This window comes from Trematosphaeria pertusa (assembly GCF_010094035.1).
Source record: "Trematosphaeria pertusa strain CBS 122368 unplaced genomic scaffold BU26scaffold_8, whole genome shotgun sequence".
Taxonomy (NCBI): domain Eukaryota; kingdom Fungi; phylum Ascomycota; class Dothideomycetes; order Pleosporales; family Trematosphaeriaceae; genus Trematosphaeria; species Trematosphaeria pertusa.
In genome coordinates this window covers 1,778,929-1,801,604 of record NW_022987219.1, presented here as the reverse complement: position 1 = coordinate 1,801,604, position 22,676 = coordinate 1,778,929, and the positions used below count along the sequence as shown (strand labels likewise).

At 55.6% G+C, this 22,676-nt stretch overlaps 12 protein-coding genes across 12 annotated transcripts; 6 read left to right on the top strand and 6 right to left on the bottom strand.

Moving 5' to 3' along the window:
- Nucleotides 1-280: 280 nt before the first annotated feature.
- BU26DRAFT_565886 (uncharacterized protein) lies at nucleotides 281-1,979 on the bottom strand (the record flags this gene model as incomplete). Its single annotated transcript, XM_033833446.1, has 4 exons — nucleotides 281-781; nucleotides 831-1,680; nucleotides 1,731-1,799; nucleotides 1,855-1,979. 4 exons carry the CDS (start codon nucleotides 1,977-1,979, stop codon nucleotides 281-283), a joined length of 1,545 nt encoding a protein of 514 aa, XP_033683498.1.
- Nucleotides 1,980-2,214: 235 nt separating this feature from the next.
- BU26DRAFT_336140 (uncharacterized protein) lies at nucleotides 2,215-4,665 on the top strand. Its single transcript, XM_033822250.1, has 2 exons — nucleotides 2,215-2,380; nucleotides 2,436-4,665. Exons 1-2 carry the CDS (start codon nucleotides 2,312-2,314, stop codon nucleotides 4,398-4,400), a joined length of 2,034 nt encoding a protein of 677 aa, XP_033683497.1. The 5' UTR covers nucleotides 2,215-2,311; the 3' UTR covers nucleotides 4,401-4,665.
- Nucleotides 4,666-5,335: 670 nt separating this feature from the next.
- BU26DRAFT_336132 (putative gibberellin 20 oxidase) lies at nucleotides 5,336-6,854 on the top strand. The gene is made up of 3 exons (XM_033822249.1): nucleotides 5,336-5,928; nucleotides 5,982-6,079; nucleotides 6,138-6,854. The coding sequence occupies exons 1-3, from the start codon at nucleotides 5,483-5,485 to the stop codon at nucleotides 6,599-6,601; spliced, it is 1,008 nt and encodes a 335-aa protein (XP_033683496.1). The 5' UTR covers nucleotides 5,336-5,482; the 3' UTR covers nucleotides 6,602-6,854.
- A 1,051-nt stretch (nucleotides 6,855-7,905) lies between these two features.
- Nucleotides 7,906-8,829, bottom strand: BU26DRAFT_428205 (glycoside hydrolase family 17 protein; the record flags this gene model as incomplete). Its single annotated transcript, XM_033823770.1, has 1 exon — nucleotides 7,906-8,829. A coding segment is annotated over one exon (924 nt), but the record flags the coding sequence as incomplete, so codon positions are not given.
- A 723-nt stretch (nucleotides 8,830-9,552) lies between these two features.
- On the top strand, nucleotides 9,553-11,839 carry BU26DRAFT_486178 (dihydroxy-acid dehydratase). Its single transcript, XM_033825910.1, has 2 exons — nucleotides 9,553-9,654; nucleotides 9,711-11,839. Exons 1-2 carry the CDS (start codon nucleotides 9,584-9,586, stop codon nucleotides 11,443-11,445), a joined length of 1,806 nt encoding a protein of 601 aa, XP_033683494.1. The 5' UTR covers nucleotides 9,553-9,583; the 3' UTR covers nucleotides 11,446-11,839.
- Nucleotides 11,840-12,195: 356 nt separating this feature from the next.
- Nucleotides 12,196-12,753, top strand: BU26DRAFT_377994 (uncharacterized protein; the record flags this gene model as incomplete). The annotated part of the gene is made up of 1 exon (XM_033822543.1): nucleotides 12,196-12,753. A coding segment is annotated over one exon (558 nt), but the record flags the coding sequence as incomplete, so codon positions are not given.
- Nucleotides 12,754-13,281: 528 nt separating this feature from the next.
- BU26DRAFT_565880 (uncharacterized protein) lies at nucleotides 13,282-14,102 on the bottom strand (the record flags this gene model as incomplete). Its single annotated transcript, XM_033833445.1, has 2 exons — nucleotides 13,282-13,731; nucleotides 13,782-14,102. 2 exons carry the CDS (start codon nucleotides 14,100-14,102, stop codon nucleotides 13,282-13,284), a joined length of 771 nt encoding a protein of 256 aa, XP_033683492.1.
- A 118-nt stretch (nucleotides 14,103-14,220) lies between these two features.
- Nucleotides 14,221-15,514, bottom strand: BU26DRAFT_520166 (uncharacterized protein). Its single transcript, XM_033829235.1, has one exon. The coding sequence runs from the start codon at nucleotides 15,430-15,432 to the stop codon at nucleotides 14,416-14,418; it is 1,017 nt and encodes a 338-aa protein (XP_033683491.1). The 5' UTR covers nucleotides 15,433-15,514; the 3' UTR covers nucleotides 14,221-14,415.
- On the bottom strand, nucleotides 15,510-16,331 carry BU26DRAFT_565878 (uncharacterized protein; the record flags this gene model as incomplete). The annotated part of the gene is made up of 1 exon (XM_033833444.1): nucleotides 15,510-16,331. One exon carries the CDS (start codon nucleotides 16,329-16,331, stop codon nucleotides 15,510-15,512), a length of 822 nt encoding a protein of 273 aa, XP_033683490.1.
- Nucleotides 16,332-17,084: 753 nt separating this feature from the next.
- On the bottom strand, nucleotides 17,085-18,526 carry BU26DRAFT_551778 (prenyl cysteine carboxyl methyltransferas-like protein Ste14). The gene is made up of 2 exons (XM_033832121.1): nucleotides 17,598-18,526; nucleotides 17,085-17,543 (listed from the first exon to the last, which is right to left on the bottom strand). The coding sequence occupies exons 1-2, from the start codon at nucleotides 18,367-18,369 to the stop codon at nucleotides 17,458-17,460; spliced, it is 858 nt and encodes a 285-aa protein (XP_033683489.1). The 5' UTR covers nucleotides 18,370-18,526; the 3' UTR covers nucleotides 17,085-17,457.
- A 238-nt stretch (nucleotides 18,527-18,764) lies between these two features.
- BU26DRAFT_428371 (maltose O-acetyltransferas-like protein) lies at nucleotides 18,765-19,574 on the top strand (the record flags this gene model as incomplete). Its single annotated transcript, XM_033823780.1, has 2 exons — nucleotides 18,765-18,925; nucleotides 18,986-19,574. The coding sequence occupies 2 exons, from the start codon at nucleotides 18,765-18,767 to the stop codon at nucleotides 19,572-19,574; spliced, it is 750 nt and encodes a 249-aa protein (XP_033683488.1).
- Nucleotides 19,575-20,841: 1,267 nt separating this feature from the next.
- On the top strand, nucleotides 20,842-22,325 carry BU26DRAFT_336038 (uncharacterized protein). The gene is made up of 4 exons (XM_033822248.1): nucleotides 20,842-21,567; nucleotides 21,626-21,835; nucleotides 21,887-22,030; nucleotides 22,083-22,325. The coding sequence occupies exons 1-4, from the start codon at nucleotides 20,955-20,957 to the stop codon at nucleotides 22,217-22,219; spliced, it is 1,104 nt and encodes a 367-aa protein (XP_033683487.1). The 5' UTR covers nucleotides 20,842-20,954; the 3' UTR covers nucleotides 22,220-22,325.
- The last annotated feature ends 351 nt before the right edge of the window (nucleotides 22,326-22,676 follow it).

Sequence of the window (22,676 nt, the reverse complement as noted above, 5' to 3'; positions counted from 1 at the left end):
GCCGCAAAGCTAGAGAGGCTACTCAAAGAGTTCACCGCAAGAGCGCATGCAAGCACCGAATACTTCTAGACCAGCGCAGCGACCTACGAACGCAGCCTCATCGAGTGCATGTATTCCAGATGGCGAACAGCGGCGGACATTATGGCGGAGGTCGAAGCGAGGATCGGTCGGATGGATGAACTCTGGAACACCTTCACAGGTGAGGACATTCCTAGCATCGGATCTGAATAGGAGATTAATACTTTTGTCGGTAGATGGAAGCCGTGGCTCGCTCCAGAGTTCATATCCTTACGTCGTAATGAGTCAAAGTGCCCTCCCATTCGGGCCGGTATTTCATCTTCATGTGCTGCATGAGGTCGGCGAGAGAGGCTGAGAGGGACGCTGAGCTGGGCCATTTCCAGGAAGAGAGTTCAAGAACAAGGAGGGCGTTTGAGTATAATTGAATGAGATTGCCGCCAAGGATGGCTGACATGTTCTGGATGAGGACTGTGCCTGCGCGATACACCCAGTGCGGCGTCAAGAAGATGTGAACGCTGTCGGGGCTGACGACAGCTTCAAGAACATACCACGCGCTGCCCCAGCACGGATTCAAAAGCAGATGGGTCTGATGGAGGGCGGTGCGTAAGCCCGGGAGCAGCTCACTCTTTTCGTCGAGAAGCGGCAGGAGCTTCTTGACGGCTTGCTTGGCGGCGTGGTCGCCCTTGCGGAAACGATGCTGGAGACGGAAGAGCGAACAGAGATAGTCAGCAGGCCTCGCTTTGTCGAAGCAAAGTTCCCATTCCTATGATTCGTGAGTACGATACAGAAAGATGTACGCGGCGGATGCTTACAGGCTCAGGGAACGTCGCAGGGCGGTCTAGCGTGGATGCAAGCTCGTTCTCCAAGCTGAAAATAGTCGAGTGCATGTATCGAAGTATTTCCGTGTCTTTGGGCCCTAGCTCTGCACGCTCCAAGGCCAATGCGAGTCTCGTTGCCAGAGCTACTTGCTGGCCGATATTTCCCGATTTGGGATCGAACAGGCTGTTGATGGCGAGCAGCAGCACGGCCCTCAGCGTGTCTATTGTGGGCTCCATGGTGGAAGCCTCAAGGCGGTCCATAGCTTGCGCAAAATACGTTATCGCGATGTTCCGATACTTGAGAGAGTTGCCCTGATGGTACGATAGCCGACCAGTAGCATTCCACAGATGGTGCGGATGTCTTCGCCGATGCGTGCTCGGCATGACATGGCAAGCAATGGAGCAGGCCATGTTGAGGTTGAAGAGCTCCGTGTCGGTGAGATCTGGCGGTGGCTCTGGCGCGAGATAGCGAGCGGATAGGTCCAGAATGGGATACAGTGGCTGGATGATATTGAGATAGACATCCACCAGCTCATAGTTCTTCGCTGGAGTTTGCTTCCAAGACAGCTGCCAGTCGTCGTCGTCTTCACCAAGAGGGGGCTGAATTGTGGCAGTTTGGAGCCTGGGGGATTTGACTAGGCAAGACTCGGCGCCTAGGTAGCGGTAGCTGTCGCCTGCATACGCGAAGTGGTGCTCATAGTGATGCTGGACATCGGAGATGACGGATTCCGTCTTGATAGTCGCGGCGGCGTTCGACTCCTGGGGCGTCCCGCCCGAATCGGCGGGCGAGGGGTTGTTGCGCGCAGAGATTCTGCGCACGTGATCGACTAGCTCCGCGATGTAACTGCGCAGCTCAGCGGCCTGTAGTGCAACGACAGCGGGACAACTACGCACCTTCGAGGAAGAAACTCATTGCGGCCGTGGTCGTAGAACATGCACTCGACGCCGGCCTTGGTGCATTGCCTGTTGCTGTGAGCACACTGGCGCCGACAGAAGTCACCGCGCGCAGGCTACATACCTGCACTTGGGGAGCAGCGTGTCGCAGCCGCGGCGGCAATCGCGACAGCGCTTGCACGCCGGCAGGCTCTGGATAAGCGCGTCAAGGTCGATGTCGGCGGGCGGATTGGGCGAGGCGGTCGACATGGCTCCCCATCGTGCGCATGCGGCGCTGTCGTTCGAGAGAGGGCAGGGCAGAGGCGTTCGCCGGAGGACGTGAGGCATGAGGCGCCTAGGCATCTGAGGGGCGGGACTGGCGCAATTCTTATCGGACCGGTCCTTGCCGCTTCGGGCTAGGCGCGCCGGCCGCAGCGCCAAGGATGAACCTCGCCTGCGCGCCTGCCCATGACTGGGGAGCGCATCCCGCACGCCTCAAGCCGACCCTCACACCTCCACACCTCCACACCCTTCCGCCGGCACCGCCATGACCGCTGCGCCCTCGACGCCTGCTTCGACGCGCACCACCGTCCTCTTCCACGATGCAGAACCGCACCAAAGTCCGCCGGCGAGTGCTCGCCTGCGCCCGCTGCCGCAAACGCAAGCTCTCGGTATCCCAATTCGGCCTCGCTAATTGGCCGTTCCAAATCACTAACCGGTGCACAGTGTGATGGCAAGGTGCCCGCCTGCACGCGCTGTGTTGACGCAGGCGTCGCCTGTGTGGGCTTCGACTCATCGACGCAGAGGGAAGCGCCCCGCAGCATCGCGGATTATCTCGAAATGCACATTGCCAGCCTCGAGGACCCCAGGAGTCCGACAGCGCTCCGGCGCGCAGGCCCCCCAGGCGTTGCCTTCCCTTCTCCGGCCGCCTCTCATGAGTCTGAAGGCCACTCAGGCCAGTGGGGCGCGGAAAAGTGCACCTACGCCGACAGCCTCGTCAACCAGGTCATGGAGGACATCACTCCTTCCTTCCTTGGCATCTCCAAAACGAGGCCCATTCTGAGCTGCGTCGTTAAAGGGACCCAGCTTCCCTCTAAGAAGGGCCCTGTGGGAGCTACCGATCTGGATGCGAGCCACCCGAGGTCCATCATCAATCCGCAGCCCGCCACGAATTATTTAGACAGCATCGATCACAAAACCGCGAACGGCCTCTTCCACAACTACCTGGACCGCGTCATTACGCAATATCCCATCTACCATAGGAATCACGTCACTGCTGCTTTCAACTCGATATACCACCCTGCCATCAATCCCGGTCAGGATTCTCCGCGAAATCGCTACATTGTGAGCATTATCATGGCCATCTCGCTCTCCACAGCCGCAAGGACTAAGCAAAAGAAGGCGAACAACGCCGCCCACAATCTCGTTCGACAAGCGATGCAGTGGATTCCAGATGTTGCGACGAACGATATTAGCGGACTCCAGGCAATTCTACTGCTAACCCAGTACATATTCCTTAATCCGACCATGGCCGATCTCTGGCTCTTGACTGGCCTTATAAGCCAGGCTGTCATTGACCTTGGCCTCCATCAGGAGCTACCCAACGACGCGAGGATTTCAGCATACGAGCGCGACATGAGGCGGAGACTGTTCTGGTGCGCCTGGGAAATGGAGGTTGGAGTCTGTTGTATTTTTACACGGCCCATCAACCTGGCGATTCGGAACATCGAAGTCGCCTTCCCGGTAGAGGTCGACGATACAGCCATCACACAAACCGGCATAGATCTTAACGGGCGCGTTTCGAAATTTACATCGAGACGGATATGTCAGTTTCGGCTAATCGAAGCGGAGATCTTTTCGGTGCTCTTTCACGGCGAGCCTATCCCCAAAGAATGCGCTTCGATGGAGCAGTGGATGCAGCGGTGTGAAGCCGCTATCCTTGCATGGCGCGCCGAACTATATGGATCTGCGCACGCCAACAAAGACCCCGGTTTTGACGCACGATGGAAAGAAATGACGCTGTACTCTGATATTGCGGTGCCATACATCTTCGTCAACCTTTACCGCCCCTCGCGGCGTAATCCTTCGCCAACCACCAATCAGCTGCTGACAGTTTTCAGCAATGCTGTCAAGGTGGCAGATGGGTACTGGCAGCAGTCCAACGCCGACTTTGGGAGGATCAAATACGTGTTTCACCCTTGTCACCACGTGTTCAACTGTGCCGTCAACTTCCTTCAGGCCCTGCAACGCTGCAAGCAAGAGATATCGGAGAGGCACACATGGTGCGACGTCGAGGAGTGGATGAGCACCTTCTCCAAGTGCTTCTTGACCATTGCCGAGCGATGGACAGCTGCGACGCGCTGTTTGGAAGAATATGAGCGTCTGCTGGCGCCTATCAAGAAAGAGTACGCGGATTTCCTGGCGCAAAAAGCAAGCAACTTCGTACCACATCCACAACCCCCTGCGCCTATGGGAGACGTAGTGGGCGGCCTCTACGGCTGCGCAGCCGCCGACTTCGACGCATTGAATTTCTTGACCGCTCTCAACCCAACCACGACCGCCGACGCAACCGAATCGCTCGGGGCATATGCATACAACCCACCACATGATTGGAACACAGAGTTCAGCTTGAACTTCATGGAACCCATCTCCGAGATGGATCAGAAGTTTGTTCCGACGGCACAGCTTTGAAGCGCGTCGCCTCTTTCGTATCTCATTTATCATGTCTTCCCAATAACACAATATGGGCGTCAGCTGGGCGGCTCCACCTTGGGCTCTTGGGCGGTATATCGGTGTTCTGCGGATGCAAGGCTTTGGCGGGGTTGCATTCCCAAGTTGGCATGCCCAGCACAGCTTTCTGGTTCGATTGCAGGTAAATGACGACACACGATACCAATTATTAGGCGACGCGGTCAGTCCGTTTTCCACCCCAACATTCTTCACATCTGCTTGTGGAACCACCCCTGCAACTAGGCGTAGGGTCAGGCGTCAACGCGTTCATCACCTGAACTTTGCCACAGTCGCAGTAGCAGCTCAGGCCTTCCGATGGTCATTGTCCTTTAATTGACAAAAGAAGGCATCATGGCAAACGCAAATGCCGATGTCGTCTCCCCTTGTTTCGGTGCGCTGTGTTCCGAAGTCGCTCATTCCCGCACAGGGCCTGGTGCGGCCCGAAATCCGCCAACGATAGGCGAGCGGAGACCAGTCAACCATCCGCCGCGATGCGATTGGTACAACTCATGTACCTAACAGCTTGGCATTCACACTTCGCAGTTTATTTCCGAGGCTATGGATGCGAGGTCGCGGGGAAGGCGGATGCCTGGCGAAAAAAGGAATTAGCAGCGACACTCGCAACTGATTTTCGACGTGCGCTTGTATGCAGCCGAGGTGGGATGGGCGAGAGCGCGGCAAGAGACGCAAGAGACGTCCAGCGAACCCAACGTGACGTTTCAAGAATAGGAAGGAGCATGAAGGTCTGAGGGACTTTATCAGGGATTGCGCCCCGCGCGGGGCGTTACCCGCTGTGACCCACAATTGATATGTTGATAGCGACAGCCAACAGCGTGCAACTCCGCAGAGGACCCGTCACGATGGATGACCGTTGTTCCCCGCAGACCGCATGGCCAGCGTGGCACAGCAGTTAAGCATGAATGGTCCGCGGAAGGATCGATCGAATGAGAGCCTTATCTCAACTTCAAGTGAAAACCTGATATCAATCGAGGAGCCTCCCAGCAGCTTCTCGTTGGACAGTCCACCGTAACACGGCACCCGCCATGGGCAGTATCGAAGATTCCACCTCGGAAGTCGCCATCCCCGTCATCGACATCTCAGGCTATCTTGCCGGCGACCCAACAGCAACGGCTGCCTGTGCCGCAGAACTGCGCGCTGCATGTGAGAACCAGGGCTTCCTGCAGGTCATCGGCCATTCGGTTCCTGAATCGACCCAGAAGAAGTTCCTAGATGCGATTGCCAAGTTCTTCGCCCTGCCGCTTGAAGAGAAGGAGAAGCTGAGTCAGACCAATAGTCCCTGTTACAGAGGGTATGAAAGGGTAGGAGGGCAGAAGCTGGATGAGTTGGATGATAATGCGACGACGGATCAGAAGGAGGGGTTTAGCGTGAGGCCGGAGCGACCATTGGGGAGGTTTCTGGCTGGTCCGAATCAGTGGCCTGAGGATAGTGTTTTGCCGGGTTTTCAGGAGGCATATATGGAGTATTTCTGGCGAGTGTACGAGGCCCATGTGATGGAGACGTCACTGATTGATTGCTGCTCAGGGCAGTACATTCTCTCAGCAAAGCCATGTTCCAGCTCATGGCTCTGAGCTTGGGACTGGACCGGACATATTTTGATTACTTTGCTTCGGACCCCAATGGTACGCCCTCCACTCATCTACTTCCATATTCGATCCCAAACTAACACCCTACACCCAGGCATCTGCCTCTGCCGCGCGCACCACTACCCCCCAACCCCGCCCGACGCCGCAGGCCGCACCCGCGGCGTCGGCGCACACACCGACTTCGGCGCCCTCACCCTCCTTCTCCAAGACACCGTCGGCGGTCTCGAAGTCCTACACAAGCGCACCGGCACATGGCACCCAGTACCACCCATCGCCGGCGCCTACGTTTGCAACATTGGCGATCTTATGGAACGATGGACGAACAACCGGTACCGGAGCACCATGCATAGAGTGATCAGCTTATTGAGTCGCACGGACCGGTACAGCTGTGCGTTCTTCAACGATGGCGCTTTGGACATGATAGTTGAGGCGTTGCCGGGGTGTGTGCCTGAAGGAGAGAGTCCGGCGTATGAGCCGTTGAGGGTGGAGGAGCATATTGTGAAGAGATACGTGCAGAGCTATGGGGCCGGCGGGACATATATTGAGCAGAAGGCTTGAATGATCGAACCGCATCCGGGAGCCGCATCAATGCAGCATTTACAAGCCATACATACATCGAGCAAAGGCCTGGATCAGATCGGGAATGTTGGCGCATTTAAGATACTCACACAGGAACCAGGTGGAAGCCACCGACCAAGACCATAGTCGCAAATTCATGCTTCGTAAGAACATTACAGCGCCCTTATCCAAATTAACCCCCAGAACCACAATCCTGAATCTATCAATCAATCCTGCTGATATCTCGACTCGCCAAACAACACTAGGAACATGCACGCTAAGCCACAAAACAACATAGACCTGCAGAACACCAAGCTACTCACACGCCTGCCACCACTCCATATGATGCCGCCGCATCAAAAGAAGCTCCTCCACTCCCTCAAACCCGCCGCACCGCAACACCCGACGCCCCCGCATGCCCCTTTCCAAACTAACCATACTCGAAACACCATGCCTTTTCTGCAGCTCTATAGAGCTCGCAGGCGGAATCCCCTTCTCCAGACTTATCAGCTCGAAGGACCACCTGGCGCAGCTACCGACGGGGCTAAAGTAAAACCTGCCAGCGGCGTCGACGGTGCAGCTGGTGCGAGTGCCGAACCACCCGTTTGCGACGCCGGACACGCTTTCGTAGGCGACGCGGCCGCGGCCGGCGCGGATGGCGAGGCTAGGGAGGTCTGGCTCGAGGGGAGGATAACGGGCACATTCGATGTCATGCCGATGGGTTGCGGCGTGGGTGCCGCGGGAGTAGATGCAGGCGCATGCGCCGTGGCGTTCGCCCTCGTCGTCGCCGTGCAGTCTGTGTACGCTGGCGGACTCGCGCACTTGCCGTCTGGGCCGGCGGGGTTCGTGGCGACGGGGACGTAGTGCCCGTTGCAGGAGATGTCGGCAACGGTGACGCAGGCTGCGGAGGCGGCGGTGGTGGTGTTGGGTGCGGGGAGGTTCGCTATTACAGGCGTTGGTGGGACGGTGACGTGTACGGTGGTTGTGATGTGGACTGTTGCTCCGTTGGGTGGGAGAGAAGAAGGCGCTGCTGGTATTGGGGTGGTGGTGATGTGGAGTGTTGAGGCGTTTTTAGGGGTGGAGGGTGAGGTGGGGACGGAGGTGCCGAGTGCGGGAGCGGAGGATGATAGAGAGGAAGAGGGATGTAGCAGTACGAAAGAGGGAAGTGACGAGATGGGGTTGGTGGATGGTGCTGGACTCGGGAGGGTGGTGAAGGTACTTGGGAGGGTGTTTCCCGGTGCCGGGGCAGGCGATAGGGCCTGAGAGCTTGGAGGCGTACTATTTCCGGGGTTCGAGAAGCCCGGGCAGCTCAGGTCCTTGATCTTTGGCGTCTGCGAGGGGATATCTATGATACCCCAGTCGAGGCCGTCGTCTGTATCCCTCTCCAGTTCAAACCACCACACGTTATACTTCCCGAAGAGCGAGCAGCCAACCTTAGTCCAGTACTCCTGCATGCTTTCAAGACTGGGGGGCGATATATCAGCCCCAGAGCCCGAGGAGGGCCATCCCGTCTCAGTAATCCACACAGGCGTGTTGCCAGACCTTTCCTGAACACCTGCGAGGCTGTTGAAGAAGCTTTCGTTCGCGTTCTCGATCGAGTCTTTGTTCCACACCGGGTATGCAGTCATCCCGATGAAGTCACTCCCTTCGAGGGGAGCGTATTGCGCGATATCGGTGTGTCCGATAGGCGGCGGTTCTTTGAAGAGCTTGATCCAAGGCTTTTGCGCAATCGTTGAGCGGACACTTGAGATATTGGCTTTGATTTCGTCCGCGGAGTATGCCATATCGCATGGCTTCCCCCCGTTCTTCTGCGTGCACATGTCTGAGGTGCGGTAGATATCCTCATTGCCCACAGAGATGCCGACGACCAGGTCCGCGAGCTTCTGACCGTGCTTTTCGAAAGCATGGTCCAGAGCAATGAGTTCGTTGTCTGATGCGGAAACCCAGATGCCGAGGAGGAGGGTGGTGTTGGTTTCGATGGCGGCTTCGAATGCTTCGCTTGGGTCGTTCTGCGTCTGCCACTGGGCGGTTTGGAAGAGGCGGGCGCTGTTGAAGGAGACTGGGACGTCGGGGAGGTTCTTGGCGAGGTTGAACTGGCGGACGAAGTCTTCTTTGGTCTTCGCCTGCGACTGGCTCCAGAATGCGCCGCAGGCAAAGCCGGTGTGCACTGTAGCCGCGGCTGGGGTGAGCCACTGGGCTAGGATAAGGAGTGCGCAGGACAGGAACATCGTCAGTTAAGTTAAGGTGTGCTGTGTTTAAGAGAGAGTCTAAGTGCCTGAGAAGTGTCCAGGAGGGTTGTGGAAGGATAATGAAATGAAGGAGAAGAAGTAGTCATGAGAAGGAGAACTTGACTCGACGAAAGGTTGATAGTCATTGTAGAAGAACGTGAATGACGACTTCAATGAGGCATTCAAGGCGGCACAATTAGTGTCAATAGAGTTCATCGATCAGTCGAGCTCGCAGGCCTATTCATCGTCCATGAGGAATGAAGGACCGGACTTGTAAAGGCTTCTATGCGCCAACCCCATGCCCGTGCGGCTGCAGCAGAGCGCGTCTTCGATTGTGAGCCTTGACATATCTATATTGGGTTAAAGTGAGGAACTTGGCTATGACAATACTTATTGAGTCCGCCATCATGGAAATGGTCATATTGATGACGCCACCAGGGGATGATGGAGCTCGCGGCGTAGACGACCCCAGGGGGTGAACAGGCCCTAGCGGTTGAATACTGGAACAGCCCTTCACGGCAGCAAGAAAGCCACTCACCCAGCTCGGGGAAGCGTGGTATGATTCACGACCGTGTTGTCATGCTGGCTGTGATGGAGATGTGAGTCGACGTGGTGGTGGCCACATCGGCAAAATGCAAATGTGCGGGCGCTGATTGGCCAGCCGGTTTTCTCTCCACCGGCGAAATGCCCGCAGAGCTCCGACGTGAAGCTTAAAAAGTGCGACGAGGACTCACAGCAGCCCGCAGCCCGCAAGATGCCTCTCGCACGCTCCGGAGTGGCGCTTTTGCGCTCACGATGCTCGCCGCGCCTGCAATGGCACCAGGCGTAAGCAAAATGCCCACAATTGCCCCCAAAGTCGAGCTGCCGCTAACAGCCCTCAGGCGAGCCCTCTCGAGCTCCGCAATCCGCTGGACGAGATCAGACAATGAGCTCAACTGGGTCAGCAAGAACATCACCCAGCCGAAGTCGCAAGGCGCCTCGCAGGCCATGCTGTACGCCACCGGAATGAGCGAGGAAGACATGAACAAGGCCCAGGTCGGCATCTCGTCGGTGTGGTACACGGGCAACCCATGCAACATGCACCTGCTGGACCTGAACAACAAAGTGAAGGAGGGCGTGCAAAGAGCAGGTCTGCTGGGCATGCAGTTCAATACTATTGGTGTAAGCGACGGCATCTCCATGGGTACCAAGGGCATGCGCTACTCGCTGCAATCGCGCGACCTTATCGCAGACTCGATCGAGACCGTCATGGGCGGCCAGTGGTACGATGCGAACATCTCCATCCCTGGATGCGACAAGAACATGCCGGGTGTCATCATGGCCATGGGTCGTGTCAACCGCCCCTCGCTCATGGTTTACGGCGGCACCATCCAGCCCGGCTGCGCGACCACGCTCAATAACCAAACCATCGATATCGTTTCCGCCTTCCAAGCCTACGGCCAGTTTATAACAGGAGATATTAGTGAGGAGCAGAGGTTCGATGTCATCAGGCATGCCTGCAACGGACAGGGTGCTTGCGGAGGCATGTACACAGCGAACACCATGGCTACCGCACTCGAGGTTATGGGCATGACGCTGCCCGGATCATCTTCGAATCCCGCGAATTCGAAGGCGAAGGTGCTGGAATGTCTTGCAGCTGGAGGCGCTATCAAGAACCTTCTCAAGGAGGACATCCGACCGAAAGATATCATCACTCGGAAAGCCCTAGAGAACGCCATGGTCCTTGTCAGCGTCACTGGTGGTTCTACAAACGCTGTTCTCCACCTCATTGCTATCGCAGATTCCGTCGGCATCAAGCTTACCATCGATGACTTCCAAAGCGTCAGCAACCGCATTCCACTCCTTGCCGACCTGAAGCCCTCGGGTAAATATGTCATGGCCGACGTAAACGACATCGGTGGTACCCCTGCGCTCTGCAAGTTCCTCCTGAAAGAGGGTCTCCTCGAGGGCGACTGCATCACAGTGACCGGCAAGACACTTAAGGAGAATCTGAAGGATGCAGCGGATTTCCCGGTGGAGCAGCAGATCTTCCGACCTTTGAGCAACCCTATCAAGAAGACTGGCCATCTCCAGATCTTGAGGGGCAATCTTGCTCCTGGTGGCTGCGTGGGTAAGATCACTGGCAAGGAGGGTACCAAATTCACCGGGAAGGCCAAGTGCTATGACGATGAAGACAATTTCATTGCTGCCCTCGAACGCGGTGAGCTGAAGAAGGGCGAGAAGACGGTCGTCGTCATCCGATACGAAGGCCCCAAAGGTGGTCCCGGCATGCCCGAGATGTTGAAGCCCAGTTCAGCCATCATGGGCGCTGGTCTGGGTCAAGATGTCGCTCTTATTACCGATGGTCGCTTCAGCGGTGGTTCTCACGGCTTCCTGATCGGCCACATTGTGCCCGAGGCGCAAGAAGGTGGGCCTATCGGGCTCGTGCGCGATGGGGATGAGATCACTATCGACGCGGAATCGAATGAGCTGAACGTCAGCGTCAGTGAAGAGGAGCTGGGACGGAGGGAGCAGGAGTTCAACGCACCGCCGCTGAAGTACCAGAAGGGGACTTTGTTCAAGTATGCGAGGTTTGTGAAGGACGCGAGCCACGGCTGCGTCACCGACGCTGAGTAAATGTCTTTTCTTCCCGCTTGAAGCCTCGCGTCTAGCTCTTCCGGCTTTCATTCTCATGTCTCACTCATATATCCTGCGTTTTTGGGGCGGGAAGGAAAAGTCGGTTGGAGTTTGGAATGTTGTTCGTATATCATACGCACTTACTGAGCGAATGTCTATCCAACAGGTCACTAGCAACTTCAAAGCAACTGGCGAAACCTCGAGGGCTCTTACTCTGTGAAAGCTGCTGGAATCTCGCAGCGGATACGTCCAGAAGTCGTCCCCGATGGCGAGTACAGAAAATGATCTCCCTTACTCACATTATTTGGGTCTCTTTTTCGCCACGATATCCGGCACCTCTTTATAAGTCTTATATGTACTTATACTATCTTCCAAATCAAGTCACTTCGTTTCCTCTCGTCGGTCTCCAACAGCACAACACCCATGTCCAGCATGCCTGTAACCGGGCAAGATCTTGCTAAGTCAATAACCGATGAAGCGCTCCCGGAGATCTCTACCCACGGAGATGCTCCAATTAACTGTTGACAGGTTACCTAAAACAGAACCCGACCAACCACAATGTCCTCTAGAAGCCACTCAACCCCTCACAAAGCCTCCTCCAGCAAAGCGCCAGTCACGATGCGCGCACCTCTTCAAGAGCAAGCTCCACCCAGACCAAAAGCCACGCACGCCAACTCCACCCTCCCAGGCACAATCCCCACCTCCCTCCCTCGCTCCTCCACCCCACCAACTTCCCCAACACCCCTTCTGCGAAACCTGAAGGTGTTCCGGCAGCTCTGTGGTACAGAACCATTGAAGGACGTCATCCTGGTTACAACGTTCTGGTCCGAGGTATCAAAGCAAGATGCATTGAGAAGAGAGGAGCGGCTCAGTTCTACTTCAGAGTTTTGGGGAGATATGCTCGAGAGGGGGTCTACTATGAAGAGGCTAGTGGACCGACAAAGCGCACTTGACATTGTCGGGTTGCTAGTGAAGAAAACTCAAGTCACGTTGCGAATACAACATGAACTCGTTGAGGACAAGAAGTCGCTAATGGACACAGCAGCAGGGCAGACAGTCAACGAAGAGCTGATGCGATTGGAATTGAAACACAAGGAAGACTTAAAGCGTGTCCAACGAGAGTTGGAGGAGGCGTTACAAGAACGCGATCATGAGATGCAGCAGATCCTTGAACAGCAACAACAGCGATTGGACACGGCCATCGACAAAGTACGGCAACAGCAAGAGCGGTTACAGTATGACCGCAGAGCCGAGCGAAGGAAGTTCGAGAGCCAGTGTGAACTTCAGCTGCAAGAAATGCGGGGCGAGTTTGAGCGGCGTGCAATCGCGGACAGACAAGAAATGATGCGAACTCTGAATTTTGACCAGGCGGTGGCGATTGTACGAGCAAATGAGGGTAAGATCTCGGTCTCTGAGAGAGAGCAGTTGGAAGGAAAGATAGCTGAGCTATCGAAGCAGCTCACCGAGCTTTCCAAAAGGGGTCGTCCGGAAGAAAAGGCTCCTAGGAAAAAGAAAGGAAGCAGTAGCCTCCTCTTCAAGGCGCTTCAGGTCATCTTCCCTGTGACAACGGTCGCCCTGCTTGGAGTCCCAACTCCTTCTCCTTTTGGCAGCGGAGCCACAGCTGGAGCGCTCATGGGGTCTTTGTTTGGAGGTGGCGGTTCGAATTAGATCCATGTTATCGGTGACTGGCATAGCATTCTAATTTTATTCGCTCATCAGCGATCACAAATTTCATCCATGCATCGTCCCCAAGAAGCTGCAAGTGTATACCAACCCATCTAAAGTAACCAAGGTCCGCACCTCACAGTTCGCAATTCCTCTCTACTCCCAATCACCTCACTCCACACCTAACGTCAACCCCTCCAAGATGCCAAGCGCCCTCTCCAACTCCCTCATAAACTCCTGTTCCTTCTTCCGCTCCTCCCTCCCCTCATCCGCCAGACTAAGCAATCGCCGATAACACCCAACGACATTAATCCCCTTATGCAGCATCTGCTCGCGCACCATCCTCCTCAGCACGCCAAACGGATCCGCATTCCGGTCCTGAAACGGCAGCGTCTGCTCCACATGCTCGAGCTGCGAGCGCATTTTCTCTAGGAAAGAGGTTTGCGAGGAGAGCGCTGGCGCGGCGAGCTGCTCGAGCGTACTGCGGAAGTCGTGGAGTGCAGATAGGGTGGTTTGTGCGCCGTGGCTGGGACTTGGAGTTTGGGTTGCGAGGCTAGGACGACTCGTAGGTCGAACTTTGTCTACAGCTGCTGGTTGCGAAATGTGTTCTAGGAACCGCTTCTCCGTGCTATCAACGACTTCTTCGATATAGAGCTCGCTTGCTTCGCTACCTGCTCCAAAAACTGCTTTCCCGTACAAGTTGTTTTCTCCAAGTCGGGAAAGACGGTCTTGACAGTGTCGGACGTTCTAGCGAATAGCCTAGTGGGGTAGCTGGCGTCGTCATGTCTGCAGTGGAGACTGACTGTGAAAACTACGGCCTTATAGAGCACGCTATTGATTTCGGTTTGGGCTACTGAGGAAGTTGAGGCTGGAGAGGAGGAAGCAGGGTGCTCCAGGGCACTGTGGAGGATCGAGGCTCGGAATGTGGCGCGGAGTATATTGATGGCGTCGGTGGTGCTTGGAGAGGGCGGGGGCAGCGTTGGAGTGGACATGACTGCTGATCGGTTGGCCCAGTTGAGAGAAAGGGTTAGCCGCTTTGAAGTCTAAGGGTACTATTTTGTACCTAGGTAGTCAAATTTGGATATGCTAGTTCGCTTAGATGGTGTGTGCCTGGATCTGATTGCCCGAAGAAGGTACTAGGAGTTCACTCCACGATCATGGTCGTCCCCTCAGCCATTCTCACGATTCCCCCAGCCATACCATCCACACACAAACCCTGATACCCTATACCAGCCAAGATTGATGCGCCTAAAGCCCGGTCCCCTCGTAGCTAGAACCGACCACCTCAATCCTCATACTACCCATTCAAATCAAGCATTCTTCGAAAATCTCAAGGATGCCGTCCCACAATCCCCAAGAAGAACGCCCTTTCTGACTCTGCACGCGCTCAAAAAACCTCGTCAGCACTATCTCATTGAACGCCCGCTTGCAGTCGTCATGCGACTTCATGCGCTTCCCCACCATCAGCACCACCTCCTTGAAGAGCTCGTAATTGTGCTCTGTAAACAGCGTCGGCGCCTCGGCCATTTTCCACAGAAGAGAGTGCAGATACTCGTGCGGGAAGAAGTTCGGGCAGTCGACGAGGTACAAGCGGGCGATGAAGAGCGGGACCGTGCTGTCCCAAGTGCTGCTAGAGAGCGAGACCGGGCGGCAAAAGAATCCCAGGCAGATGGTGAGGAGATCCTTTAGGAAGACTTCGTTGGCGGCAGTGAAGTGCGGGCGGGTGTCGCCGGGGTGTGCGTGCGACCACTCCACGAAGACGCAGACGTTGGCGAGCGCGTGGTGCAGTCGGTGCGTCACCGCGGCGGCGGCGGCAGCGGACCAGGCGTCGGGGTCAGAGAGCTTAGCGTGCAGGACTTCAACGAGGGCTCTGAGCTTAGTGATCTCGACGAAGTCGAACGCAGGTCCTGTGCCTTTGCCGAGACCCTCCATGGTGAGCTTGATTTGCGGGTCGTCGCGCTTGGTGAGGTTGAGAAGGTCCACGATGGTCATGATTTCGGCATTGTCGGGGTCGCTGTCGTTGAAGTCGGAGGGGATCTTGGAGAGGGCGGTGTCGACGCTTCGCTTGAAGACCGTGAGAGGGCTGGTGTCGTCGGCTGCGGAAGCTGTGTTGGAGTCTGGAGTCGCCATGTTTGCTGAGCGGATGTTATTGGATTCCGAATTTGTGAGGGGAGTGGATGCGGAGGCGTGGATGGTGTGGAAAGCTTTTTTTAGAGAGGGTGCGCGACGGCCCGTAGCGAGGAGGGTGAAAGAAGCGGCGAATTGTTGACCTTGCCCGGGTGGCACGGGCACGGATACGGATGACTTACCACGAATGAACATCCTTCTCGAAGGCAGCAATAAAAGAAGAGTGCAGGCTCGCCCTCATCTCCCAGTAACGTACGTCATCCTGACTTCTTTCAACCACCGACTCCAATACCCTTCCTCCTCACCGTACACCTTACATCTACATCTACGCCCACCCGCCTCCCCATTCCCCTCCAAACCTGCAGTTCCCCATCCACATCCCCACACTCACCTTTCCACCCCAGCACTAGCACCTTCCTCAACCGCCGGAACCTCTCCTCCTTCTCCTCCAGCACTCTTTCCAACCAACCAAGATAGTACAAGAGCCGATTCTCCACGCTAGGACAACGGTCATCCACCATTACCAGCTCCTCTACATTCACTGGTAGTATACCCGCTACATCAGCAGTTTCCGAGGAGCCTCTAAGTAGGGCGCGATGCGGAAGCGTGATAATACGCAGTTTGGGGAAGTGTGCGAGGGGAGAGATTGGCAGGAGGGCCTGTGTTAGAGGGTGAAGAGTGTGGATAGCCTGGTAATGCCACCATATCTGGCTCGCATCCAGCTCGAGAATCTCCAGACTCTGCTTAACCGGCTCCAAAGCTTCAGTAAGTCCGTCCCAGGGCGCCATGGCGTGTGTCTGCGCGTACTGGTTAGCGTAGTGGTGTGGGATAGAGAGCTTCAAGCTCTTTAAGCCAGTACAGAATGTAAGAAGAGCGTGGAGAGCTGCGGGGCTGAATACGCAGTCTTTGAGCTCGAGAGAGGTTAGCGGGGATGGCGGCATGGGAAGGGGGTTATGAGCGGGTTGGAAGGAGGGTGTTCGTATGGCTTCGATCTTGTCGATACTGAGAGATTGAAGAGCTGGGAGTTTGATGAGGGAGAGCAGCATGTTCCAGAAGGATTGTCCGGCCTCATTTGTCTTGTCTGCGAATAGCATCTTGTCGTGTCGGAGTGTGAGATGCTTCAGCGCGTTTAGTCCGACTATGGATAACTCTGTATGAGAAAGAAGAGGACGGAGTAGGTGATCCCAGCTCGGGCCATGGCAACTCACCTCCAATTTGCGCAGGCTGGGGCATAGCTTGAATATCAAACCGCAGAGCGTGGTATCGCAAGTTGCTTCTTGGAATCTCCGCTCGATATCCCAATCTTTATGCGCCTCATGGTAGATGGAGTTTAGGCGCTTAGGAAAGGACTTCTGAACCCGTTTCAACAGCAACGTACAACGCGCCTCGTTCACAGCACATCTTCTAAGCACACACTTCTCGACATCAACCTCTATGCTCTTCACTAACCCCGCAAGATCAGGTCTCCTCAGCAACGTCCGCAGTAGCTTCATCGCACCCCTATTCCAAGGTGTAGAGAATGTGAGATGCTGGTACAGCGCATCTTCGGCGTGTACATGAAGCTGGCGACAAACCGATAAATTTCGCAATGCGGAACGTGGAAGGAAGGAAGTGATGATCTGCATGATATCATTGGGAAGCGCTTCGAGGCCTGTGGGCTGGGTGTAACTTCTTGTTCTCCGCCCTTTAGAAGAATGTAGAGAGGCGCAGTCAGCGCGATTAAGGCTGCGCTTTCGTGGCAGCATGGTTAGGAAAGAGTGGGACGATACTAGCGTAGGGTGTGGATGTATAAGCGAAATCGATGTGAGTGGTTATTGAAATGAGAAAGGAAACGATTGCGAACATACGCTGTTGGGATGCTTGACCGGAAACCTGAGGAGGGAAGTACGCCCATAGGCGTTGTGAGAACCGCGAAATAGAGAAAAACAGACCATAGGCCAAAGACATTGTTCCATATTTGGACGTTCTTTGTCTAAGAAAGAATATCAAACAAAGGATGAGTTGCGACTCTGGAATATGACTAGAGAATGACGACGGCATTCTGGTCGCCTATAATGCGGTTGAGGGAAATTAGACTGGGGTTTCTTGAGGGGTGGGACACATGCATGCCATGCACCCGATCCAGAGAACAGCCCCATAACTAGCACCTGTCTGTTGAACTCCAATCGCCTACCGTGCTTGAAAATCAGTGACTCCTCGAAATGCCGGAGGGTCCAAGCCTTAGATGAAGGGTATCCAAACTCTAGTGCGCGCCTTGTACGCCTTGTAATCATTGCCGAAAAATTCAATGAGATGCTTCTCTTCATCTGTAAGTATTGTCAGCCCCTGGTTCAGCAAGTCCTCAAAGCTCGGAAACATACGAGAGATTCTCGTCTTGAAGAAGTACCAAAGAACACCAGCGTATCCAATCAAGCTGACAGTATTGCCCAACACAACCTGGGTGCCGAGGCCCCACCAGAAGAAGCCGAAGTAAGAAGGGTGGCGGAAGTAAGCGTACAAGCCGGTAGTGACCAACTCATGCCCTTCGTTCTTCTTCGACTGCACCTGGTGGTTGAAGTTTGTGCCTGCTTGGACCATAGCACAACTTCGAACTGTTTGTCCAACCGCTATCATTATTATCCCGAGGGCTACTATGGGCGGCGGATTGACGCGCGCTTGCCAGCTAGGCAAGAAGTATGAGGTGAGGCAGGCTTCGATGAAAGCGATGGTGTGGGCCTGGCGGTAGCGGGTGCCGTTGGTGAGGAGAAAGGAGGAGATGAAGGCACTCGGGGTGTTGTATTCGGCGGTGATCCAAAACTCGAGGAAGTGGAAGACGCAGAGCGTCCCCACAAAGAAGAGCGGTCTCCAGAGACGGCTCTCGTAGTACGCGAGTACTATGCTCGACACGAAACCAAGCGCACCGCAGCCTCCCAGGAGGAAGGCGCGTATGGCAATACCGGCAAGGGAGCGGTCTCCGCCGGGCCAGAAAGCGCGTGAGATGACATTGTGCGCTCTGAACTGTATGGACGAGGCCTCTTGAGCGCGGACTTTTGCATCTAGCTCAGGTGTCCATGCACCTTTGTCGGCCGGGCGGTGGATAGGGAAGGATATCTCGGGGCGGGGAGGCGTGGGCGTGCCGTTCTGGTTAGCCATGGCGTTGAACAGGAGGGGGACGCTGCAGACGGTACGGGGGTGGGTATCAGGAATACATAGCAGAAAAGAAAAGAAAAGCACCTAGAGCCGGTGTGGAATGTGCCGACCAGAACAATCAAACAATACTAAGGGCCGCTCGCTCGCGTTTGTCTTTGAGGTCGCGTTGTTCGTTGTTCCTCGCTTGCGGCCGATGAAGTCACAGCCGAATTGTTTCCGGCGCTATTCCCCTCCTGGCCTAGTTGCAGAGCCTCAGACATCCCACCTGCACTTCAACCGCTGCCTCAGGTTTCGAAGACGTATGCCTTCAATTGCACGCCCTATCTCCGATTCTTATCCTAATTCTGTTGGCTTCCTATTACTCTCTTCAGACAGTACCCCTACCCGCCCCTCCCAGCATGGAGCTGTCCGAGAACAAGCAGAGAATGCTTCGCGGGGAGCTCTATTATGCATTCACCCCCGAGCTGGTCGCAGATAGAGCTCGCTGCAAACACACCTGCGCTCGGTACAACAACGCTGGAGACGCTCCGCGCCGAAACCTGACCGAGCTGTTCCGAGAGTATGTACGTCTCTCCAGCATCCGAGAGCCCTTCGGCCCTTTCTGACCATGTCACTCCAGCATTCTCTGCGACAAGACGCCCCTTCCGCCCGTAGCTGCTACCCCCGAAGAGGACGACAAGCTGTTCGATGACGATCCTTGGATCGAGCCTCCAGTCGCCATGGACTATGGCTTCAACGTCCGCCTCGGCAAGAACGTCTTCATCAACTTCCACGCTGTCTTCCTAGATACATGCCTCATAAGCATCGGCAGCCGCACCCTCGTGGGGCCCAATGTTTCCTTCTTCTCCGGGACGCATCCTCTCGACCCCACAATCCGCCAAGGCACGCGCGGGCCAGAGCTGGGGAAGGAGATACACATAGGAGAGGATTGCTGGATCGGAGGCAACGTTGTCATCCTCCCCGGAGTTACTATCGGCAGAGGCAGCGTAGTTGGTGCCGGGAGCGTCGTAACGAAGAGTGTGCCCGAGTTCCATGTCGTCGCAGGTAATCCTGCCAAGATCATAAGGAAAGTCGAGACTGCCATGGATCCGGCAAGCGCCGCTGAATGGACAGGCTGGCCGGACGAAAATGTCGGCGGAGCTGAATTGCCTATGGCGGAGATGGGTGAGCGCGATGAAGCTGTTCAAACACTGCCCGAGCCCAAATGAGGCCGCGCAATGAGCCCAACGTCCGGTCACAGCGCCTCGGTCCCCGCACGAACTCACGCGGTATGCATCGGTTTCCTTGCTTACTGACTGTCGCCGCTAGAAGCTGGACGTGATATTCCTTTGTATATCTCAAGCGATGCGTTATTACATCCAACCTAATGCTGGCCTACAGTCTGTCCAGCAACTCAACCTCTCTCTCCGATAATCTCATCATTTACATGGGATTGTCCCCTCCGTCTTTTCATTGGATCAACTCTGCCCCGAATAGTTTGATCTGCAGAGATCAAACACTTTTCGCTATTTTTGTCGACAAACCATCTCATCCACATTGCGCCGGGTCACGGTACGTTTTTGGTGACCTGTGTTATGCGTTGCCTTTCAACGGTAGCCGTTTTTTCTCCTCATTGTTCCAGACGTCAGAAGGACACACAGCTTACCTAAAGCGAACTCGGTTATGCGGCAGCACCCATTCGTCGACTGTCGCAGAAACACGCTGCCTTCGCGTCCGTTACCCGAAGCGGCGGCGACCACCTCGTCGAGCTAGGCAATTCGCAGCGTTCCGAGGTCTATAGTAAAGGCTACTACTTTAACATGATCTACTGCGTCGTCAAGATCTATCGGAGAACTGTCGGAAGGTCATAGTCCGTATGTACAGTGGTTCCTTCGTGGCGGATACTCGAATGGCATGGCACATTGGACAATAGGGTCGTATCACCGCGGTCCGACTTGCGCGGAGCCTCAAACTACAATGTTTTGACACCTACTTTCTCTTCCCGCGCTCAGACTCTTAACGGTCGCCAAGCTTTGTCCAAGATTCTGGGGATCACGGGCAAGCTTCGAACGCCAAGACCAGCGAAACTCCTCCCATACGCCAACAAAACATCGCCCTCCGATCCCAAAACACCCAAGATATGTTTAGCTTTGTTTGCCCCCATGGGATCCCTGATCAGATCGCGTTTCCGTGTCTGGAGAATCCCTTCCCTTCTCACCAGATACAGAGTTCGTGTTGGGTGAGAATCTCAAATTATCCTTGGAGCACCGCTATAGTCATGAGAAACCAAGAGCCATCTCTTACACAAGAGCAGCTGCCAAGCAGTCGCAGGCTCTTGCGTTCCAAAAACACATCCACGATGTTGGACCACCAATGTCTTTAATGCGTCCGTAGCAACACCGGCAAAGAAGCCGATGTCAACTACAAATACGAGCTCCCGCAGCCCCCCAAATTCAGTTTCGACGGGCAGGTTCCACATTCCTTGACTGGCTACTTAACTTCTATTCCACTTCTTCCATTCCACTTCGTTCAGAAAGTATATTTGTTCATCGCGTACATATTTGTTCTGTCCTTATTATTACCGGTCCGGACCGCTAGTCACCATCACCATGAAGTACATAATCCTCGCTTCTCTCCTCTCCTCCGCCGCCCTCGCTGCGCCTTTCGCTCAGGTGCAGGGCCAGGCCGCCACTAATGCTAATGCGGGAGCCACCCAGGCTGGTGCAGGCACCGCGGGCACACAGGCGGGCGCTGGCCAAGCCGCCGCCGGACAGGCAACTCAACAGCAAGGCGCCGCTCAAGGACAAACGGGCACGCAGGGCGCGACGGGCCAGACCGGTGCTCAGAATGCCCCGCAACAGGGTGCAGGTGTCGCCAACGGCCAGACTCCCAGTGCTGCCGACCTCGCCACCGCGGTCTCCAACTGGCAGGCCGATACCTCGATGGTGTCCAACTTCCTTGACACGGGCGCCGGCATCCAGAACAACGTCGCATTCAAGCAGGCGGCGACTGTCGCGTTCAACGCCGAGGTCGACGAGCTGAACCACAAGGCCATCATCGATGCGGCGAACAGCGCCGATCCCAATGTCCAGGCCGCGAACAGCACGCTCGCGACCGCCGGTGCCTTCCAGGATGTCGTCGACAAGCTCCAGCAGATGAGCGTCCAGGGCCGTGCGGCGGTTGCGAATATTGATCTGATCAACCAGAACCGATGTGTCAATGGTATGTACTTGCCTTACCAATTCCCATGAGGAAGAGATGCTAATATGTATATGTTTAGTCCTACCCAACATCGACGCGTACATGGCATCTACCGGCTCTTCCAGCCAGGCTATCCGTCCGCAGGTCTGCGACCAGACGGGCGTTGCGGGCGGCGTCCAGGGCACGGGTGCTACGCAGCCCGGTCAGGCTCCGGGAACGCCCCAGGCCGCTTTTGATGCTGCTGCGGCGCTTGCTCAGGGCACTGGAAACGGACTTATTCAGACCGGAGGTACGCTTTCTCCATTTCGGCTCTACTTGCGCATATATTGATGTCGATTAGGTGCTCAAGCCGGAACTGCTGGCACTGCTACTCCCGCTCAAGGCCAGGCCGGTACTGCCGCTCAGGGACAACAAGCCGGTCAGGCGCAAGGCCAAGCTGGTACCGCTCAACAGGCCGGTGCTCAGGGACAGGCTGGCACAGCTGGTTAGTCGATTCTCACGACACTCCTTTTGACATGTCGCTAACATCGTTGAAGGAACTGCCGCTCAGGGTCAGCAAGGCCAGGCTGGTACCGCTGCTCAGGGACAACAAGCTGGCACCGCCGCTCAGGCTCAGGGCCAACAGGCCGGTGCTGCTTCCGCTCAGGGCGCTACCGCTGGAGCTACGCAGTAATCGCGAGGAGAGCGAGATGATGGGCTGGGCTACAGCTACATTCGTTGCTCGGAGGAGCTTTCGGGGGTTATTCCTTCTCTGTTGATGATTTTAGCTAGCTGCGATATGTGTACAAAAGAAAATTGTGGATAGTTTGTGGAATAGAAGGATTTGTAGCCTATGCGGTCTTTCCCTGGAACCTCCTGGATATTGAATTTTCGGGCATAATGTGATGTTTCTGGCCAAGTGGAGCCTGGCAGCTCAGGCGGAAAGCTTGTTTGCAACCTTATTTTTGAGGTTTCGAAACTTGGGCATCGGAGACTGGGGCGTCCGTTTGTTCGGCTGGGGACAGATCCGAACTGTTTCGAACAATTGTGTAACGCATTGATCAGGAGGTGACGGGCGGGCGCAAAACGGTGGTACGGCGGCAGGTGTTTTGGAACAGAGCAGTCACGCTCGAAGAGGTGGTGGCTCCTCG

Coding starts and splice junctions, on each gene's coding strand:
- BU26DRAFT_486178 (XM_033825910.1), top strand. CDS start 9,584: ATGCCTCTCGCACGCTCCGGAGTGGCGCTTTTGCGCTCACGATGCTCG. Junction 9,655..9,710: donor CGCCTGCAATGGCACCAGGC/GTAAGCAAAATG, acceptor AACAGCCCTCAG/GCGAGCCCTCTCGAGCTCCG.
- BU26DRAFT_336140 (XM_033822250.1), top strand. CDS start 2,312: ATGCAGAACCGCACCAAAGTCCGCCGGCGAGTGCTCGCCTGCGCCCGC. Junction 2,381..2,435: donor GCCGCAAACGCAAGCTCTCG/GTATCCCAATTC, acceptor ACCGGTGCACAG/TGTGATGGCAAGGTGCCCGC.
- BU26DRAFT_336038 (XM_033822248.1), top strand. CDS start 20,955: ATGAAGTACATAATCCTCGCTTCTCTCCTCTCCTCCGCCGCCCTCGCT. Junction 21,568..21,625: donor CCAGAACCGATGTGTCAATG/GTATGTACTTGC, acceptor GTATATGTTTAG/TCCTACCCAACATCGACGCG. Junction 21,836..21,886: donor CGGACTTATTCAGACCGGAG/GTACGCTTTCTC, acceptor GATGTCGATTAG/GTGCTCAAGCCGGAACTGCT.
- BU26DRAFT_520166 (XM_033829235.1), bottom strand. CDS start 15,432: ATGTTCATTCGTGGTAAGTCATCCGTATCCGTGCCCGTGCCACCCGGG.
- BU26DRAFT_551778 (XM_033832121.1), bottom strand. CDS start 18,369: ATGGCTAACCAGAACGGCACGCCCACGCCTCCCCGCCCCGAGATATCC. Junction 17,544..17,597: donor CTTCAAGACGAGAATCTCTC/GTATGTTTCCGA, acceptor CAATACTTACAG/ATGAAGAGAAGCATCTCATT.
- BU26DRAFT_336132 (XM_033822249.1), top strand. CDS start 5,483: ATGGGCAGTATCGAAGATTCCACCTCGGAAGTCGCCATCCCCGTCATC. Junction 5,929..5,981: donor GCATATATGGAGTATTTCTG/GCGAGTGTACGA, acceptor ATTGCTGCTCAG/GGCAGTACATTCTCTCAGCA. Junction 6,080..6,137: donor CTTTGCTTCGGACCCCAATG/GTACGCCCTCCA, acceptor CCCTACACCCAG/GCATCTGCCTCTGCCGCGCG.